The 20,924-nt window shown below is 46.2% G+C and overlaps 1 protein-coding gene across 2 annotated transcripts in view; it reads left to right on the top strand.

The window, feature by feature from the left end:
- Window positions 1–215: 215 nt before the first annotated feature.
- The window catches only part of MAP3K3 (mitogen-activated protein kinase kinase kinase 3), a 32,684-nt gene continuing 11,975 nt past the window's right edge, over window positions 216–20,924 (top strand). Inside the window, exons 1-10 of one of the 2 annotated variants that reach the window (XM_014889430.2) lie at window positions 216–392; window positions 5,956–6,077; window positions 6,541–6,630; window positions 9,353–9,393; window positions 12,299–12,398; window positions 12,982–13,095; window positions 15,952–16,072; window positions 19,259–19,392; window positions 20,185–20,246; window positions 20,663–20,730. In XM_014889430.2, coding sequence (XP_014744916.1) covers window positions 389–392; window positions 5,956–6,077; window positions 6,541–6,630; window positions 9,353–9,393; window positions 12,299–12,398; window positions 12,982–13,095; window positions 15,952–16,072; window positions 19,259–19,392; window positions 20,185–20,246; window positions 20,663–20,730 — 856 coding nt within the window. In that variant the 5' untranslated portion in view covers window positions 216–388. Of the gene's footprint in view, window positions 393–4,247; window positions 4,778–5,955; window positions 6,078–6,540; window positions 6,631–9,352; window positions 9,394–12,298; window positions 12,399–12,981; window positions 13,096–15,951; window positions 16,073–19,258; window positions 19,393–20,184; window positions 20,247–20,662; window positions 20,731–20,924 lie in introns of those variants that run through there. The other variant, XM_014889429.2, reaches the window with a different exon arrangement.

The following is a 20,924-nucleotide window of genomic DNA, read 5'->3' on the forward strand; positions in this document are numbered from 1 at the left end:
CTCGAGTTCCCATTGGCCAGCGGCGCCATCGGGTGCGCGCCCCGGCGGCGCCGATTGGCGGGCGGCCGCGGCCGCCGCTGTGATTGGCAGGAGGCGGCGGGTGCGCGGCGGCCGCCGAGCGGTTTGTTTTGCGGGCGGCGGCGGCGGCGGCGGGCCCGGCCCGCTCGGACCGGGGGCCCCGGCTCGCACCGGCAGCGCCCGCGCCGCTCCCGCCCCCGCCCGCCGCTCCCGGAGCGCGGCCGCCGGGAGGAGGCGGCGGCGCGGGGCCTGGGAATGTGGCGGCGGCGGCGGCTCTGAGCCCTCCCCCTCGGCCCGGCCGCCATGGAGCCGCGGCGGTGACAGCGCCGTCCCGCAGCGCCCGCCGCGAGCGGGGCCGCCGCCCGCAGACATGGGTGAGAACGGCGGAGAAACCCCGGGCACCGGGACCGCGACACCGGGACCGCGGCAGCGGGCGGGGAGGGGCAGCGGGGGCTCGGCCGGGATGGAGAGCGGGACCGGGATCGGGGCCGGGATGGGGAGCGGGGCCGGGATCGGAGCTCGGCCGGGATGGGGAGCGGGGCCGGGATCAGGAGCGGGGCCGGGATGGGGAGCGGGGCCGGAATCGGGGCTCGGCCGGGATGGGGAGCGGGGCCGGGATCGGGAGCGGGATGGGGAGCGGGGCCGGAATCGGGGCTCGGCCCGGCCGTTGCTACGGGCGGGGAAATGGTGAATTCGCAAGGATTTGGTTAAAACGGTAAAAATCGGTTTACGGGCAACGTGCGGTGCCCCGGGGCTTTTGCTGAACTTGGCCAGACACAGGCGGGGATCAGCGGGCGGGCTGAGCTCAGGGGCTCTCCCGGCCTCCAGCAGAAGTTGGCTCTAATTGAGACGGGAATTGTTGTGCTCCAGCCTAATTGGAGAAATTTTTGGTATTAAGTGCAGCTTGGGAGTCCATCAAAATAGATTTTCCTTGATGGAGCTCCCCTCGAGTTCTCATTTGCCGTTCTTAGCCCAGACAGCAACATGTAAAAACAAGCAAAAGAGTTGGAAGAACTCTTTTTCAAGAGGAAAACGTTGTTATGAGGAGTTGCCGTGACTGAATTTGATGGATTAATTCAAATTAATTTGGATTTGGACTGTGTGTCCTGTATAAAGAACTGCTTATGGAGGGGTTCCTGTGCTTCCTAATTCCCTTTTCAGCTTAAAGAGAGGTACTAGAATTAAACTTTTAATTGCTGTAAACGAGAACTTACTCATATTTGCATATTGGCAAGGAGATTCCTGCTGTTCTAGGACTGGAGTTTCATGGCTTTGTGGGCTACAACTTTACCGAGTTTAGTTTTCTAAGACTCTCCTTCATTTAGTCTGTATGCATAATTAGCATTTATACTTTAAATTCAAAAAGCATTGCAAGTGTTAGTCTACAACTACTCCAATATCTCTTTGCACTGTTTCAACAAATTCATGCGAAGCCATCACTCGATTTCTGTTACAAAGAGAGGAGTAGTGTAATCCACTGTTTAGAGCAGCAGGGTGGTTCATAAACTTAAAATGGTCTAGAAGTAGGAAGTTGGATTTCCATGAATGTGTTTTCCAATACCTGTGTGTGTTTGTAAACATGAGTGCAAAATTAAAAAATGCAATTGCATGGACCACTCCACCGTAGCATTGTGTGTATCATGGCCCAGCTGCAAGCGGATTTTCCCTTTATAATGGGAAAAACTTAAACTGATTCAGCAACTGTGATCAAATAATCTGATTAATAATGGATAATGGTAAATCATGCTCTGATTTTCTTTAATCTGGTGTTCCATAACCCACCTGGAGGACACGTGCAGTGGTTGATGTCAGAGTTTGCAGGAGCTCCCGTGGTTCAGCCGGGCTCACCTGGAGCATTCCGAGCCCTGCACAGCCAGGACAGTCCCTGAGGTTTATTTCTGTGCAGGCACTGCAGGGCAGGGTGGGATCAGGGATCTGGCCCTATAATCAGCAGGGCAGGGTGGGATCAGGGGTCTGATCTGGCCCTATAATCAGCAGTGCAGGGTGGGATCAGGGGGCTGATCTGGCCCTATAATCAGCAGTGCAGGGTGGGATCAGGGGGCTGATCTGGCCCTATAATCAGCAGTGCAGGGTGGGATCAGGGGGCTGATCTGGCCCTATAACCAGCAGTGCAGGGTGGGATCAGGGATCTGGCCCTATAATCAGCAGTGCAGGGTGGGATCAGGGATCTGGCCCTATAGCCTGCAGTGCAGGGTGGGATCAGGGGGCTGATCTGGCCCTATAATCAGCAGTGCAGGGTGGGATCAGGGGGCTGATCTGGCCCTATAGCCTGCAGTGCAGGGTGGGATCAGGGGGCTGATCTGGCCCTATAATCAGCAGTGCAGGGTGGGATCAGGGGGCTGATCTGGCCCTATAGCCTGCAGTGCTGTCGGGGGGTGCAGCCCTGCTCCTCCAGCCTGCTCTCGGTCCTCTCGCTTTTCCTGCCTGTGTCACTTCCTTCCCTTGGCTCACACGCACCAGTGACACAGGGGGAGGGAGCAGGGCTCAGCCTGCAGGTTAGGATCGGCTCAAATCCCAAATCCCAGTCTTTTCCTTTAGCTCGTGAATGAGAAGAGGGACCCTGAAAATATCCCACAAGGACGAGCCTCGTAGAGCTCTCTGATTTTTCCTCTCCCTCTCATTTGTGATTTCCTAAAGCTTGCCCACAGCAGCATCCTGGTACCACTAAAGCTGCCCACAGCAAAGGACTCGGAATGAAACTCTTTGCAAGACTGTTTTGAGATCTGTAACATAGACACAATTTGTCTAAAATTTCCTCATTAGCCCTGGATCTGCCAATCCCTCACCCGAACCAGCTTTGCTGTTGTGGTGGTTGATAACAAATGCACAGATATATTCACTTCTTTCTCTTTTAAACCAATATGGTATCATGTGTTCCACTGTGGCACATATAAAACATGATCCTGGCTTAGGGGGTTCGCAGACTTCCTGTTTTTATCCATGTGCAGATACTTTTGCTGTTTTAACTTTGTGATTTTTTTTTTTTTTTCAAAACTGTTTCCATTTCTGACTTGTTCAGACCTGTGTAGCAAACCACGGATTGGTTGAAGTAAATGCTTTGTGGAGAGGAACAACTTTCTCTGTGAGCAGCAGTTTGCTTTTATCGAAGTTATAAAAATCCTTGAGTGTAGTTTTTAAAACATGAAAAGCATTTCCTGGACAACATCTTTCCCGCACAAAGCAGAACTCTGTTTCCCAGACCTACTGGAGACCAGGCAAAAACAGGGTCTCTCAGTGCTCCAAAAATTGCTTCGTTTTCATTTGTAGCAGCTTCTGCATTGTGTGATTAATGTAATGCTGCTCCACGAGCTTCTCCAAGTCAGTCTAGGGAAATCCTCTGTTTGGATGGAAATAAAGAAGTATTCATGCTTCTCAGCATTAAATCCATCACAGTGCTCTCCTCGCCAGACACAATTTTTCCCTACACAAGCTCAGATCAGTATTTGACTTTCTTTTTCACTTTTAAGAGATAAATACTCTGTCATGTCCTACCTCATCAACACAGGTGAATTACAGAACATACGGTTTAGTAGTAGGGAGACAATAGCTCAGTTTAAAGCTACTAAAAATGTATAATAAGATTCAAACCTGAAGTTGTTCCATCCCCTTTGTTAGAGCATTAACTGTTCCAGTTTTATGAACATAAATAATATTTCAGTGTTAGCATGACTGCAGTGAGTGAGATACAGACCTTGCAGGGCACTGACTGAGGCTTACAGAATATCCTGAGTTGGAAGGGACCCTCATGGATCAACTCCTGGTCCTGCTCAGGACACCCCAGCAATCCCAGCCTGTGCCTGGCAGTGCTGAGCTCTGGTGTTTGCAGGTGCTGCCCTTCAGAGTTTGTGTTGTCAGTTGCCAGGTTGCCCCAGCTAATGAAGGAATTCCTTGCCAGCCGAGCTGTGATCTGCAGTAAGGGACACGTAGTTAGCTGGATGTGTCCTGTGTGTCCCCAGCGAGTGCCTGCTCAGACACCTGGAGCCAGCCATTGCAGCCACTCGTCCTTGTTTTCCAGTGAGGACACTGTGTCGAGGAGAGTTCTTATTCCTGCACGTATTTTTTGATGGACTTGATTTCTTGTCATGAGCCCTTGGGTATAAACTGCTTTCATAGCTCCTTTGCTTCTTGCCCAGAGGAGCTCTGCCAAGACAAGCTCTTCTTCATCCTCCTGGTATCTGGCCAAACCCAAACTGCCCTGTAGTGGAAAACTTTGTCTCCCAGCTCTTCCCTGAGAGTTTTGGGTGCTAGGAACCTCAGGGATGTTCCAGGCCATAGGCTGTACTGCTTTGTTGTGCACACTTTCAGCCTTTGTCTGCCAGGTGACTCCAAGGCTATTCTTAATACCATCAAAATGAAAGAATACCAGTTAATTGGAGACACTCCAGTGAAGGTAAAAGGTTAAACGTTCAACTGGATAGTTGGAAACTTTAAAAAGGAAAAAAAAAAAAATAGAAAAAAGAAAAAAGTTGTGTCGTTGCCTACCTGGAACTTTAGCTTCATTCACAGCTGTTTCTTCACATTTTTATCCCACAAAGGGTTATTTAGTGCTGAGATAGATCCCAGCAATTATTTCCTTTGGCTGATGTGCTTCTCAAAAAGCAGCCTCTTGCTTTGGTTGTGTTACTTACACCCCTTGCTTCTTTTACATGCAGTTGGAATGTCAAGGAGTGCTCTCCCTTCTCCACTGCCACAATGTGGTTATTGTCTCATTTGGCTTGTCTTGGACAACAGACATTTGGTGGGTTTTGATTTGGGTTTTTTTTTATATTCTCTGCTCTGCATTCCTTTTTAAAGATTTTTTCTGTTATTAACACCTTCTGCAGATGCATTGGGAGATTTCTTTTAATTCCCTTTTGTGATCAGGTCTGGGCTTGATCTCTCTGGTTCTTGGTATAACGTTCTGCAGTCCACAGTGGATGTGTCTCAGATGTTGGGTGCTCTCAGGACCGAGTTAGGACTCTCAGGGAGCCTGCAGGAAGATGGAGAGAGACTTGACCAGGGCCTGCCTGACAGGAGACAGGGAATGGCTTCCCACTGCCAGAGGCTGCAGGGATGGGATGCTGGCAGGAATTCCTCCCTGGCACAGGTGCCCAGAGCTGCCCCTGGATCCCTGGCAGTGCCCAAGGCCAGGCTGGACACTGGGGCAGCCTGGGACAGGGGGAGGTGTCCCTGCCAGGGCAGGGGTGGCACTGGACGGGATTTGAGGTCCCTTCCAACCCAAACCATTTTGGGATCCTGTGAAAGCTAAAACAGAGCTGGGCAGAAGCTATTGGCTTTGGCAAAGATAATCCTAGTGTGACTTCTGTTCTGACTGAGGCTTCTTCAGATGTTTCCTCCTTACAAAGAGGTTTATTTTTCCCGTTTTGCTTTTACCTTTTAGCAGGATTTGCTCCCTGCATGCTTTACAAGCCGTATGTGTCCCACATCTGTCATCTTTAAGCATTGCGAAAATCTCATTTGTTATTCAGACATTGATTAATTATGAAGCCAGTCTTCTGCATAAAACATAACCTAACTGCTTTGGAGAGACTCATGAACAAATGCACGACATGAAATTGCAGAAACAAATATTCCCACGGAGTCCCTTTTGCAGGGAAGTCCAGATGGGAGTCAGTCCATCATTGCATGTTCAGCAGCTGTTCCCAGGACAGCTCTTCCAAATGCAAGTGATTACCCATCAAACCAGTGCCATGAGCCAGGCACGAGTGTAGCCATGGTGGACTCTTAAAATTAAGTTTCAGTTATTTGCAAATCAGCTTATGACTAAATTAAATCACAGCGTATTTGCAAAGATCCTAAAAGGGATTGTTGTTCTATGAGCCAGCAGAAAAGCAGTGCAGAAGTGTCAGAGGTGCAGAAATGTCGTGGTTGGTGCTCACCCAGACAACTTACTCCTGAAATTCTTGTGCATCACAGATGAGCAAGAGGCCTTGAAGTCCATCATGAAGGACCTGGTGGCACTGCAGATGGGCAGGCGTCACCGCCTGCCTGGCTACGACACCATGAAGAACAAAGACCCTGCCCACCCCAACAAGCAGGTAAGGGGGAAGGAGCTGAGCTGTGCCTGGGGCAGGAGGGACAGAGCAGCTGCACACAGGATCTGCTGCCTTGCCCCTGGCCTGTGCTCCCAGCAGCCAGGGCACCTGATGTGAGTCAGATCCTTGATCCTGCTCTGGCTGTGGCTAATATGGCAGCTTTTCTACTTTTTGTGTTTTTATATAAAATTAATTAATATCATATCATATAAACTGAACATATTATATATTGTATATGCTATATATTTCTGTAGTTTAATAAAATATTTATTATATATTGCATTATATATGTATGTAAACATATATATACATCTATTTGATAATTTGTAACATTTTGGTATACTGCATTCTGCCCATGTGTATCTTTTATGGTGCTTGGTCTGCCCAGCTAAAAAATTTAGCAAGTGGCTTTCTGATTTCACAGTAATATTTCCATTTTTTAAAGTGATTTTATTCTTTTTTGAAGAAAAAACACAATGCCAGCGGTCCCCCCATCTTGGGCAGCCCTGCAATAATGAACCAGTGTGCCTCTGCAGTGGAAGAAAAGAAAATTCCGGTGAGAAAACTGGCTTCATTTCCATATGAGCAATTATAAATCAGGAATATGTCTTCGAGTTGTGTGCAGTGACTTCATGAATTCCTTTAAGCAGGTGGGAGGTGGGGAAGCTTTTCCTCCCTGACTCTGTCCTGGTGTGGCAGAGTGTGCACATTTATTGCAGGGTCAGGACTGGGGGAAAGGCTTAGGGTGAAGGAGGGCAGGGCTGGATGGGATTTTGGGCAGGAATTGTTCCCTGGCAGGGTGGGCAGGGCTGGCACAGGGTGCCCAGAGCAGCTGTGGCTGCCCCTGGGTCCCTGGCAGTGCCCAGGGCCAGGCTGGACATTGGGGACAGTGGGAGCTGTCCCTGCCAGTGGCTCTGAGGTCCCTCCCAGCCCAAACCAATCTGGGACTCCCAAGGTAATGAGTGGTGGGGTCAGTGCTTTGGAGTCTTGTTAGGTTCATTCCACATTTCTCCAGACTTTTCATGGAGAAAACAAAGGTGTTGGTGTCCTGGCAAGAAGGAAGGACAGAATAATGCAGCTGGAGATGCTGAATGTTATTGAAATGAAGTGCTTCAAAGCAAAAGCAACAATTTCAGTCAAAAACTGTTTGTCCATTACTGTCATTTAAAATTAAATCAAGTTACTGGCAGCAAGACTGACATGAACAGGAGAAGTTTCCTATGTCAGTAAAACAACTCTTCAGTTTCATTCCTGTTACAGGTTTAAGCTTTTTGGAGCAGGCTTTGAAGTTCATGTCTGTCTTCCTTATGCTTTGCCTGCTCATAATCTACTTGTTCAGCTGGATCTGGGATTTCCTTGAATGTGTTGGACAAATCCATAGATGGAGTAGTGCAAAATCCTTTCCAAGTCACTTTGAAACAGAAATTCAGAGATGCCTTAAATCAAAATCTGTAATTGTGATTTATGATACCATGTCACAGAACTGGAACACTGGAGTGCTAAACTTGGATTTGCCTTTTTAATCATCTTTGAGGACAGTTGATGTGAATTGCTTTAAGAAGTGGTGGGTTCACTGCTTTCAAGGGAACTGAAAGCACTGGATGCTTAGCTCCTCTAGGTTTTGTCTGGAATAGGAGCACCAAGATCACTCTGAACCTTTTCTTAGACCTTTGATGAGCAGACATGAATGGGCAGTGTCAGATCCTTTTGGAAAGAGCAGGCAGTGAATGCCAGATTCCATCCCCTCTTGCCTTTACTCCAAATGACAGATTTCAAAGCAAGCAGTGGAGTTGAGAGAAGGCTTGGAGTTTGCTTGGGTACCAGCAAGTTAAAGAGAGGGTTCCAAAGAGCCCTGGGGATCCTTTAGTGTTGTCTAATCTCAGCTTGTCACTTGGCTGCTCCAGGGCCTAAATCACATCTTGAGGTCAGAAGTTTAATCTGGAAAACGGTGTGAATTCCATTTCATCCAACTGTCCTGTTTAGTTCCTTTAGACTGGGGTACATAAAGCAGTGTAACATTACAACCAGAGCCTTACTTCCCTGAAAAATCCCACTGTAAAGCAATCATTCCTTCGTGCAATATGTGTAAGAACAGCTTTAGATCAGGAGTTGGCTGGTACAACATCTTTTATAGGATGTTATTCCTGTACTGTTTGCTGCATTGTCCCTTTACTGCTCCATTCAAATGGCTTCTCTAGAATTCGTTTCATTTTGGAGTGATCCTAGACTGAGTTCTTTCTCTTCCCACATCTCAAAAAGCACTCTGAGGTTCTGTGTGGATGTCCCAGTGCAGCTGGTCACTGCTGGACTGGGAAGGTCATTCTGCCTGCTCCATGCTGCAGGAATTCCCTGTGCTCCCAGGGACTCCATGGGTGCTTTTGAACTGCATTCTTGACCACTGGGCCTGCCAGAAACTTCCTCCAGCTAAAGAGCATTTCCTGGCCACGTTTTTTTGAAGTTCCTAGATGTATGATTGCCTATTGTCTGAGGCTTTCACAGATGGCTTAATCTATTCCAATCACATAAATTGTGCAGCAGAAATGATGGAGTCTTATCAGAGCAGATTTTTCCCTTTTATTTTTATCTTTCTGACCTAAATTGGGATTTGACCTTCGATGTCCAGAGTTGAAAGTTCAGCTTGTTGACTCTTCCATGGCACCCAGCATCTCCTGAGTTTGCAGAGACTGCACAGGTTGCACAATCAGTGCTTTCAGCTGCCCAGATGGTGGTGATGACCCCTCTGCTGAAAACTGGGGACTCTGAAAGGTGACACAGAATCAGCCTGTTTGTAACTCTGAGTTTTTGCATTTTTGCAAAAGCAGAGATTTAGCCCGTGTCTTAAGAATAAAGAATAAAAAATAGGAATAAAAATTTTAAAATAGGAGTAGGAATAAAAAATGTAGCACATTCTCATTCTTTTTTTTTCCCAGGCATGCTTCGAGTGTGCTTAAAGAAAATTAACTTCAGATTAATAAGCAGTTAACACTGAATTTCACATTTTTCCCATGCACTGTTAAAGATAAATTTTTTACAAGTTTATTTCAATGTCCTCTGTTTAAGTGTCAGTTTACAAAAATTACAGCTTAGTTTTTATCCCTTTCCTTCTCTTTCTCCTTCAGCAATTTCTCCATTCCTCATGTGCTGTGTTCATGTATCAGCCACTGCTTCAGCTTCTGTGGAGAAAGTTAAAATACTAAAATCATAATACAGTGCATTTGTGTGCTGCTGTGTGTGCCAGAGTTGGATTGTGAGCTCACCTTTTGTTCTTTCTCCTGCAGAATGATGTCAGGATAAAGTTTGAACATAATGGGGAGAGACGGTAAGTTGGCCTTCACTGCTTTGATTCTTTGCTTAGGAGAGTAATTTAGTCATCAGTAATTTAGCTTAAATATTTTGTTGGCTTTGCTTTCCTTTTTCCTGAATGGAAATCACACAGTGAAGGCAATAGCAAACAGGTCACACACAACTTGGTTATTTTTAGAGATCAGAGTGTCATGAAACACTGATTTATTTCCATAATATTTATTTGTAAGTGAACTGCAGCATTTTTAAAAGCTGTCCAGCCTGAGAAAGTCTTATTTCAGATATGTTCCCATTTTGTTTCATATAACTGAAACCAAATGAAGCTGATCAAATGAGAGTCATTCTTTTCTAGTTTCTCACTTCCTGATGCCCTGTCATTATCACTGCCCTGCTGTGATTGAGCAATAGATACAACAAGGGAAGATACTTTTTCATTGGTGTAAAAGATTCTTTGTTATTTCCTCTGATATTTGGTTTTGAGAGACATTCTTTTATGAGAAAAAACCAGAAATTACTGAAATAACAATTTCAGTTTTTACAGCATTGTTTGCAATGGATAAAATTGCTGAAATATTTCAAAGTAGGCCCTAAAAAGCCTCTTATTTGCCATCAATTCGAGAGGAACTCTTGAAACATTTAATGACTGGTGGCTGTGTGGACACAGGAAGGCTCCAGGTTTGTCTGTGGTCTCTGGGTCTGCTCTCCATGAGGGAAAAATGTGATCGTGCTGCTGGGTTATATTGGACAATATTATGGCAGGATTGTATCATACATATTTTGGAAGATATTCCTTGGGTTGTAAGCCTGAATTTATGTGCCATCTTCACAGCCACCTTGTGGGAATCCTTTGGTTTGTCCCAGACCAGGCAGTGCTTCCAGCCTGAAGCAGTTCATGATTTCATGATGAAGTGCAAATGTCGTGGCACAGGAGGACAGGTTGTCTGTGCTGATGCTCACGGCCTGGCCCAGCAGGGGGGATTGGCTGAGTTCTTGCAGCTCCTCCTTTGTCAGAGTTTGGGATTTCTGTTAGGAAGGTTCTTTGTCGGCAAAGCAGGCTGTGGAGAACAATTTCTGCTCTTCCTCAAAACTTAAACTGAATCCTGTGTGATGAATTCTGGCAGTGACTTCTGTGCTGTGGGAGAAATTCTGCAGGTAATCATGGCTGGGATTTGCTTCCTCCTTTGTCAGCCAGGTCTGCTCAGCATTCTCCTGTGCCAGGGGCTGCGTGGGGACAGCAGCAGAGCCACAGGGGGACATGTCACAATTTCTTGTCACACACAATCTTATCATCTTGTCTGGCTGCATTTTGGGGGGCAGAAGGATTTTCTCCTGTGTTTTTTTCTAAAATGAAAAGGTTGATTGTGTGTCAGTGTAATTATGCAGTTGTGCTCGCCTGAATCCCCTGCTCCCAGCACAGTGTGCAGTTCCAGACAGGGAATTGCAGCAGAATGTCAGTGTGTGTGCTTGGTTTCACTGCAGCTGCCAGATCTAACCACAAATATTTAAGGTGGTCAGGCAGGAATGGGCTCCCTAAACCCTGCAGTCCAGGATTTTGTGTTAGAGGAGTGCACAGAGTTTTTAAACTAATAAAATGTGTGGCACCTGAGAACAGCTCTGCTTTTGAAAGCATTGAGTGTAGAATGGGAGCCTTTATTAGGGACTGAGAGCCACATTGCATTTGTGTGGTGCCAGAGGACTGGGATTTCATGTATGGCTTTCTTAGGAATATGTAGAAAATGTTATTGTGGGCTGCTTTTTAACAAGGACAATTATTTCCAAATAGCTGAATGCTGTAGGTGTTCATGGGCAGGGGCTGAGGAAGCCAGCTAACACAAGGGTTATTTAAAACAAAAGCTGCATCTCAGGAGAGGACAGCCAGGGCTGATGTAGTGTGTGGATGGGTGGTTGGGAAACTAAACCTGCTCTCCAAAGCACAGTTCATCAGAGTCACAGAATCCCAGCAGGGTTTGGGTTTGGAGGGACCTCAGAGCCCACCCAGAGCCACCCCTGCCATGGCAGGGACACCCCCCACTGTCCCAGTGTCCAGCCTGGCCTTGGGCACTGCCAGGGATCAGGGCCAGGGATCAGGGCCAGCACAGCTCCTGTGTGTGGCCCCTGCAGAAAACCCCTCTCCCTTTCCCCACACACTCCTGTGAGATAATTCAGGGTCCCACTGAGCTGCCTCTATGAACAGGAACAGGTCTTGAGTTTCCATGGTCCACTCAGTAACCTGGAAATCCAAACAGTCCCTTGATCATTTGTAGTGTGCTGATGTAGCAAAAGAAACAGGAGGAAGATAGAAATAAAAAAATCTGGAAGTTCTTTGGTTGGAACCGATTTTTTTTCTAAGAGTTAGCCAGCAAAAATTGCATCAGAAAGAACACTAATCTTCCAATTAAGGACAAAAAGTATAACCAGATATTATAATAGTTCAAGTGGGAAAAGTATCTTGGATTGTTTAGCCTGGAGAAGAGGAGGCTCAGGGGAGACCTTGTTGTATCCTGTTATTTCTGCCTCGTGACAGGTTTGTTAATTGGTGCTCACAATCCAGCTCTTTGTGGCAGTATCTCATCTGTGCCAGAGCAGGTGGTATTTTTTTAAGCCAAGGTGCACAGGGCATTTGTATCCTGTTATGTGAAAGACATTTATTCAAAAAAGGATGCTTTTCTGCCCAGGGACAAAGGGATTCTATTTGAAATCTCCAGCTGAATATTGCATTTTGACAAACTGTATGGAAACGGGTCAGAGATCAATAATTCTTTCTTGAAATAATGCATATAAATTTAAATTTGAAAGGTTCACTACTTGCTTGAGGATGAAAGGAGGCCATTCAAATGTGTTTTTAATGGTTCAGCCATGTGATTTGATTGCATTACCAAGTGTATCTCTGAGCAAACGGGGGTTGTTTCTCTTGCCCCCAGGATTATCCCGTTTGTCCGTCCCGTGCGCTACGAGGACGTGCAGCAGAAAGTGAAAACAGCCTTTGGGCAGCCCCTGGACCTGCACTACATGAACAACGAGGTACGAGCTGTCCCTGCCCTCTGCTGACACCTCCTCTCCCCATCGCCAATACCCAGAAATTGAATTTTCAGGTCTTTCTTTAATGCAAACCGTTGTTGAATCCCTGATCCAAAGGGAAAAGTGCTGATCCTGGTGCAGCATCTCACTGATGTGGGTGTTGTGCAGGCAGCAGCATCCTCTTCCCTTCTTCTGCTGTTGCTTAGGACACTCTTCCTACCTGAAACCCAATTTTCACTTGGTCATTAGTTCTGGATTCATAAGTGTTCTGAGACCATTTTCCCATCAGAGAATCAGGGGATAACAAGCCTCTGTTCTTTGCAAACAGCAATTCCAGGTAGCAATGAATGCTTTTGTGGGTGATGCTTCAGAGGAATTTGCATTAGGGTCAGCCATTTCTCTGGCATGGGAGGAAAACTTCATTAAAAAGGACAGTAAGACATTATAGGAATGAAAATTTGTGGAATAACTGAGCAGTCAGAATCCTGTTTTATAGTCTGGTATTTTTCTAATATTTGTTTAAATACCTGCTGTAGAAGTATTATTTTTTTTCCTAATTCTTTTTTCCATTCTCTTTATTTTGCAGCTCTCTATTCCCTTGAAAAACCAAGATGACCTGGATAAAGCTGTAGATCTCTTAGACAGGAGCTCCAATGTGAAAAGCCTGAGGATATTGTTGCTGTCCCAGGACAGGAACCATGTAGGTAACAACTTCTGGGGCTGCAGCCAAATCCAGGGGTTTACCCTTAAGGGCTCTAAAGAATGATGGCAGCATTAACTGAGTGTGGCAGGGATTATAAAATCACTCTTCCCAGGCACAAATGCATGTGTTTATCCTCTTTGCATTGGCTCAGCTATAGGTGTCTTTTTCTGTTTTTTCCCTGACTTCAGCAGCTGTTTGGGGGCTAAAACATTGCAGCTTTTTAAGCTGTTGTGGGAAGGCCATTTTATATCAAAAATGGCTGTAGGCAGAAAACACCTGATGAGTTTGGTTTGCAGAGAAGTTTCATTAGCCTTGATTAATAGCACAGTGTTGAAACTGTGTGGAATGATTTTTCCTTTAGAGTACAGATTGTCCTTGAAGAAAAGCTTTTAGCACTTCTTTCCCTGGGTGAGAAGCCTGGGGACAGCTTCCAGTGATTTTTTCTGTAGCCCTAATGCATTGAGTCCAGCCTGACTCTGGAAACCGAGGTGCCTTTGCTAACAGTGGTGTATTCACACCTCAGAGGGATTGGATTGTCTCTTGGTTCACTCTCCTCTACCACGGGTGGCTGTGGCAGTGAGTGTCAATGCAGTTTGCTTTGTTCAGCAGACAAGATCATATTATGAGAAATTATGAGAAATGAGGTCTTTAAGTCAAGCTCCCAAAGATGCCCATATTGGACAATGAATGAACTGCAAGCTGGAGAAGGCAAAAAGAGTCAGAATTTTCCCTTATTTCTGATCTGTGACTGAAAAACACAGTTCACTCAATCAGTATGTCCAGTATTTTTTTCTTCAGAATTAAGGTCATGCAGCTTTTCAAACCAAAGACCTCAATAGCTTAGATATTTGATTTGCAAATTACCACATTCTCCTGAAGAGTGTGACACAAAAAGCTGCTCTGTTGGTAGTAGCTTGTCAATCTGGAATGTTCATCCCTATTCAAGTTCTGCAGGCTGGGAGCTCAGCTCCTGAAATAATCACACCTGTAATTCACGATAACTTAAATGTACTTCTCACTGTTCTGTAATTGGATAATCCGTGGTAATGGAAATCCAGAGAACTTGAGGAGTGTTAGCAGCCCTTTCCCAAATGACTGGAAGGTGTAGGAGGGGATGATGCTGTTCCTTGTCCTGTGCCCTTTCCCTGAGCAGCTCCTGCTCTGTACACAATTCCTGGCAAGCAGGTGTGTGCTCTGACGTGGTGGAGTCAGAGCAAAGTTCTGTGATGTCAGGGAGCATCCAGTGAAAGGTGGCCCCAGCTTTTGGTGCAGCACAGGCAGCCAATGCTGTTGCAGCCCCGTGTTGATGTCAGTGCCTTCAGGCTGCAGCCAGTGTCACCATCTCACTTGGCAGGAGCAGTAAATCTCGCCCTGCTCCAGCCAGTAGCCACTGCTGATGTCCTTTTATTAGCTGTTTTTTCCTCTTTTACTCCAAGCAGAAGCAAACAGCAAAGCCTTCAGTAAGTGCCACTGTTTCCCCCCTCTCCTCCAGCTTCCTGTGCTGCTCGGAGCTGCCTGGCAGGAGAGCCCTGCCTGGGATGAGCCCACAAGCCTGAGCAGGGTCTTGGCTGCAGGATCTCATCCCACTCAGGGACTGGGGAGCATTATTTTTCCTGAAGTACAGGATGCAGATTTTGTTTTGGTTGTGCTCTTTTCTTTTTCTGGGGGTGGAAAGGTGACTTTGGCACAAATATGTACAGAATGCAAATGAACTTTACAGAGTAGCTGTGTCCCTTGGACCAGGAGCCTGTGTCTGTGAGCAGCACTCAGACTGATTCTCTTGTGCCTCTTTCTGTGACTCATTTCTCAGTCAGTCCACCCCTGTTGCCAGTCTTTTCTTTATGTTTAGAACTAGTGGGGAGAGCTGGTGGGGTTGGAGCACCTGCAGTACCAAAGGCAGACTGTCCATCAGCAGGGTGACCTCTGCACCCTTTATCCAGCTCCCATGAACTGCCCGTGGTGAAGTTTATGTGATTTAAATCAGGCTCTCTCCTTACTCAAGTGTATGTGCTCATTAAATGAGCAACTATTCAGTACTTGAATATTGAATTAAAGTACTTGAATTGTCACACCTTGTTTGCCTGTCATGTTCAAATAATTTTCAGAAGTCAGAATTTATTTCCTTGAGGTGTCTTTGGTTATGTTCTTCTCAAATAATGTAAGTTCTGTAACTCAAGAGGAAGGGAATATTATACCTTCTTGTAAAACCAGGTGTGTTGGGTCAAGGTTAAAACTGAAAGTGTCTGTAGGTATTGAGCCCCAGCTTTAACACAGGATCTCATTGGCTTGGGGGAGGTTTCCTCTTCCTGCTTTGAATGAGAAGAAGGCTCAGTGGAAAAATTATCTTTGATTAGATAAAATCTGTGTAAGTTCAGGGAAGGATGGATAAATTCATCTTGGCATCTCCAGACTCTTGGTGCTATTAAACTCTCCAGAATTTATTTTTGCTTAGTCTCAATTGTGAATTTGCTTTTTAAAGGCTGTGGGGAGTCAGGTTGCTTCTGAAACAAGATTCAGAATTTATCTGTGCTGGCCAAGGTGGCTGATGGCATTGTGGGTTCTGTGTTCTGGTCTCAGGGGGTGACAGGAGCCCCTCGTGTACCTGCAAATCGTGCACTTGAGTTGAGCTGCACTTGTTCCACTTCTCTGATCCTGCTTTACACCATAATTGTAAACCTGGCTCTTCTGCTGCCTTTTTGTCTGTGTTTTTTGAATTAATAAGATTTCAGGCTCTAGAACTGTTGCTCAGCACTTTCTTGGTACTAACTGTAATATTTTTGAAACTATGGCCAGACTGCTTGAGCTCCTCCATTTCACTTTAGTTTGTTTTATTCTTGTCATTTTACCCAACAGAGCAGTTCTTCACCCCATTCTGGACTGCCCAAGCAGGTCAGAATTAAAACTTCCCAATCTGTGGGGGATGTGAGCACACCCTACCAGCAGCCAGAACCCAGAAGTAGACATCTGTCTGTCAGTGAGTATTTTTGCCACTTCTCCATGTTTTTGTTTGTTTAAATGTATCTTTTGGGCACTGGTGTTTATGGTACAGCATTTAGGAGAGCCATGAGAAATTGAAAGGTTATTCTGGGACAAGGCAGTTCATTTTCAAAAGCTCTTAATATGTTTACAATAGAATGTTTCAAAGTTCCTTGCTAAGTTGTGGAACAGCTGAGGAGCTGCTAAAGGGGATGTCCTAAAGCCAGAGCCATTGTGGTTAGAAATTTGGAAAGCTGATGTGAATCTATTAAACTTTTTATTTAGATTGGCAATTTCAGTTCATGAAACCTAGATTTAATTTTTTTTATGTCAGGCTTTGGAATCTGTCCTGACTCCTGAAATCAAGCATTTTGCTAGCAATTATTATTGCATGTCCAGCTAGTGTCCTACATTCTGAGTTGCCTAAACTTTCACTCTTGGAATTATCAGGTGAGTAGAGCACAAGACAAAATCAGAAGTGCACAAAAGATAATGAAAAAAAACAGAGTTATATGTAACTTTGTCTCATTTCTTTGGGTTTCTCTTAGCACAGTGAATTCCTGTTTAGAGAAAGAGTTAATGTAAGACTTCTGTAGTTTTTATGACTTCCATCTCTGGCAGATTTGTCTGATTTCTCCCAATTTCTCAGTTACAACCTCCTGTGTAACTGTACAGCACAATTCAAATCTGTTCTTGAATGATGCTCAAAACTGTTAACCTTTATATGAAAAACTAAAACATGTAAAACACCTTCAAGGATTTAAGGGCTTTTTGGGCCCAAAGAAGTGTGTGGTTTAGGATTTGACTCCTTGGTGTGAAACTCAAAGAGCAGGGAAAGGGCAGGAGGAAGGTGGGACTGTGAACTGCTGCTCTGTGTAAATTATTTCTGCTTCACAAATGAGAGAAGGTGAATTTTGCTGGGAGCAGAAGCAGAGGATGGCTCTGTATGTTACCCCAGCTATTCTGGGGCTTGTCAGAGCTAATGTTTGCTCATCCCCTTCTGGACAGTTTGCTCTTATGAAGCAGCAAAGAAACAAAGTACTGAAAGCTTGTGAATTACGTGACTGAAATGGGGACAAAAAGCCTTTTCCCATCCTTCCTAGTTTGAAGTTAATATGCATAAAAAGAGCAACATTCCTTGGTCGTGGGAAGTGGTATCCCTGCATGTCTGAACACCATGTTTCTTCTCTAACAGACAAATTGAATACCAAAATTATTTTATTTAAAATATATCTATATATATTTCTCTTTACTGACATTCTGAGGTATCCAGATAATGGTGCCAGAGCCCACAGACTGTAGCAAGTGTCTGTCCTGGGTAAACTGTGTAGTAATGAGGGGCCCATTCTATATCCCAGTTACACACTCTCTCCTCTTATCCCAGCTTCTGGATGCTTTCTGGATAGCTTGTCATTCATCAGTCCAGAAACCATTGGTTTTATTTTCTGAACATGTCAGAGCAGCAGACTGTTACATTTTGAAGAGGTCCAGAGGAGTTCAGTTCTGTCAGAGTCTGCTGCTAATTTGGCAATAGCTCAGCCCTGCATCAGTTTCTTCTTCCTTCTCTTTTCCTGTGTCTGGTTGGAAAAGGAATGTGCCGTTTCCTGGTGTTTCAGGCATAGAGACTCTCCATGTCCTGCAGTAAAGTCCAAAGCAGTGTTCAACTAAAGCTTTTTGCAAGCAGCAGAGGGACCTGAGGGGTTCCTGAGCTCCAAATGGCCTCGAGCCTGTTGTCACCAGTTCAGAGCTTTGGAAGTAAAGATAACTTTTATTAAAAAAAAAAAAAAAAAAAAAAAGTTGCTAAGCATGCTGGCAGGGTTTGTGTTTTTTCCACTCACTTCCTTTGATATACATGGATTTAGTGCCGACTTCCTTTTCCTGCCCAGGGATGGGGCCTTTCCCCAGCACAGCTGGGCTGGTGCCAGCGCCCTGGGCTGGCTCTGGCCGTGCCATCCGTGGGAAGGAGTGAAAGTGCTCCTGGAGCTGGGGCAGCCCAGCACAGCCCAGGGGGCCCTGGGAGCTGCCAGGGAAATCACCTGGTGGCTCTGAGCAACACCCTGTGGACTTCACAGTCGGGGCTTCGTGGTCTTCTTCGAGGTCTTCTCCAGCCTTAGGAGCTTATGATTTTACTCATCCCTTTTTTTACACGTAGTTCACCCTCCCCTTGCACTCTAAGCCATTGTTTGTTTTCCTTCTGCAGCCCCTGAAAGGTTTGTGCTCTGCTTTTCAGCCCCCTGAAAGGTGTGTGCTCACTTCTCCCAGCTCTTCGCCTTTGCTCTTTATTACAACTTCTATAGAAAATATTTTCCTTGGGAGAATATTTGCTGATCTTTACCCATCTTTCCTAGCACCTGAGTACACAGAGATAATTAAAGACAGTGTTATAGGGAGCACAGCTTGAGACCTGATCTTCAGCTGCTGCCTCTGACTCCGTGTGTGACCTCGAGCAGATCCTGGAGCTCACAGTGGGAACTGGTGGCAGCTGCAGGTGGATAGGTCACTGCAAAAAGGGGTTTTTTCCTTCCTGTATCTAAACTTTCATCTTTGAGATCTGCAAGGAAAAAATAAACCCCAAGGGTGAAGTTTCAGTAGGGGTGTAAAACAAGAGAAACTCTCTAGGTAGTGCCACTAACAGATGATTAAAGTGGAATTATGCTTAGAAGGTTGAGCAGAAGAGGTTAGAAATAGGTGAGTGCTTTGTCAGGAACTTCGGCAATGATCGTGTAGCATGTGAAACATCAGTACAGGTGCACAAGAGGCAGTTTGGTTTTCCTGGGTCCGTGTCTGTGCAGGCTGCAGGGTTCACTCTGGCATTGCAGGTGGCAGTTTGGGGCTGGAGCCGGTTGGGGTGGCTGTGGGTGCAGCAGTGTCACTGTGGGTGCTGTGGGTGCAGCAGTGTCCCTGCTGTCACTGGCCCTGTCGTTGTCACAGTGTCACTGTGGGAGCAGTGTCACTGTGGGAGCAGTGTCACTGTGGGAGCAGTGTCACTGTGGGTGCTGTGGGTGCAGCAGTGTCCCTGCTGTCACTGGCCCTGTCGTTGTCACAGTGTCACTGTGGGTGCAGCAGTGTCACTGTGGGTACAGCAGTGCCCGCTGTGGCTGTCACTGGCCCTGTCGTTGTCACAGTGTCACTGTGGGTGCAGCAGTGCCCGCTGTGGCTGTCACTGGCCCTGTCGTTGTCACAGGCTCGCAGAGCACGGGTCGCAGCTCGCCCCCGCCCGGTTACGTCCCCGAGCGGCAGCAGCGCATCGCTCGCCAGGGCTCCTACACCAGCATCCACAGCGAGGGCGAGTTCATCCCCGAGACCAGCGAGCAGTGCGTGAGTGTGGGCAGCGGCTGCTGCCTCCTGGCCCCTTCCCCTTCCCCAAATTCTCACTGCCTGCGCTTGCATCGGCGCCTCTCGCTGCTGAGGCGCGGGTTGTCCAGAAAGCTGTGCCTGCCCCATCCCTGGAAGTGTCCAAGGGCAACCTTAGAGCAACCTGATCTAGTGGAAGGTGTCCCTGCCCACGGCAGGAAGTGGAATTGGATGACCCTTAAAGTCCTTTCCAACCCAAACCATTCTGGGATTCTAAAAGCGCTGCTTTGTGCATTTAAACTGCTGCAAATTGTAGCTGTGTAAGTTCAAAGCCTTTGTTGGGCTGCCAGAAGCAGTTCCCAGTTCTGGGCATTGCCCCTCCACCTCTGACTGAGCAGTTTTGGTGCTGTCACACATGTGACAAAGTTTCCTATTACCAGGTTTGTGTGACCCTTTTGCTTTTGAAACTCTGCTCTTCATTCAAAAAAGTGGGAAGTGAGGCCAAAGGGCATCTTGCAGGTGGAGGCAGCAGCAGAGACTGTTCTGGAGCCAGTTGGGATCAAAATGCAGCACAAGGCTGCTAAAGCTTGCATTTTTCACAGCAGAGTCCTTCAACAACTAAAGCAGTCCCTCAGATTTTATATTAATCTGATTTCTGTGGGAGATAAAGGAAAATTGTACATTTAAATAGGCTTAGACTCCCTTCTTTTCTGGACATCCTGCAGGCAAACAGTCAGGGGCTCCACTCCTCTGGTGCAGCTTCTCCTGGGCCCTGGACTGCACTGATGTTGCTGTGTGGTTTCTTCTGTGTTGCAGATGTTGGACCCTCTAAGCAGTGCTGAAAACTCAGTGTCAGGAAGCTGCCAGTCTTTGGACAGGTGAGCAGCCAGGTACAAATGTACAAACTGGTGAGAACGTGTGTACTCAGATGGAAATGCCAGTTGTACTTACATAAAACCCTGATTTCTATGTCTTATATTTTCTTGGAGGGAAACAAGAACTCACTTCCTACCTATATCCCACTGTATTTCTTAAGAGCTTTAAGTAGGTCTTAAAGCTGTGTTATTTTCTGGCACAACCACAGACCAACAAACTGGTGCTTCAGTAGCTTTATGTTACAAATACAAAGTTCTGAAGCAAGCAGCCTGTGTGGACCTGCCCCTCTGAGAACACCTGGCTGCAGGGTGTTTAAACCTCTTTTAGACAAGGCTCTCCTTGTTCATTTAAAAAATAAAACAACAAAAAAATACCCCAGACAACAGCAAAGCTTATTCTTGCCTTCTTTCTCTAATAGTCCTTCTTTTCGGAAGTCACGGATGTCGAGGGCACAGAGCTTTCCTGATAACAGGCAGGAGTTCTCAGGTATGCCTTTGGTACAAAGGTTATTTAATCCAGACGTTTTCTGCTCTTTGCTGGCCACCCTCCCTGCTCTCTGGGATTGTATAAATAGAAGAACTGGGGATATGTTGATGGCAAACCTACGAAGTTATTTATTGCCTCTTCCTAAAAACCTGCTGTTCCAGGAAAATTCTGTCATTAGAAGTTAGATTTTCTGA

The sequence above is a fragment of the Sturnus vulgaris genome, chromosome 27, assembly GCF_052056855.1.
Source record: "Sturnus vulgaris isolate bStuVul1 chromosome 27, bStuVul1.hap1, whole genome shotgun sequence".
Taxonomy (NCBI): domain Eukaryota; kingdom Metazoa; phylum Chordata; class Aves; order Passeriformes; family Sturnidae; genus Sturnus; species Sturnus vulgaris.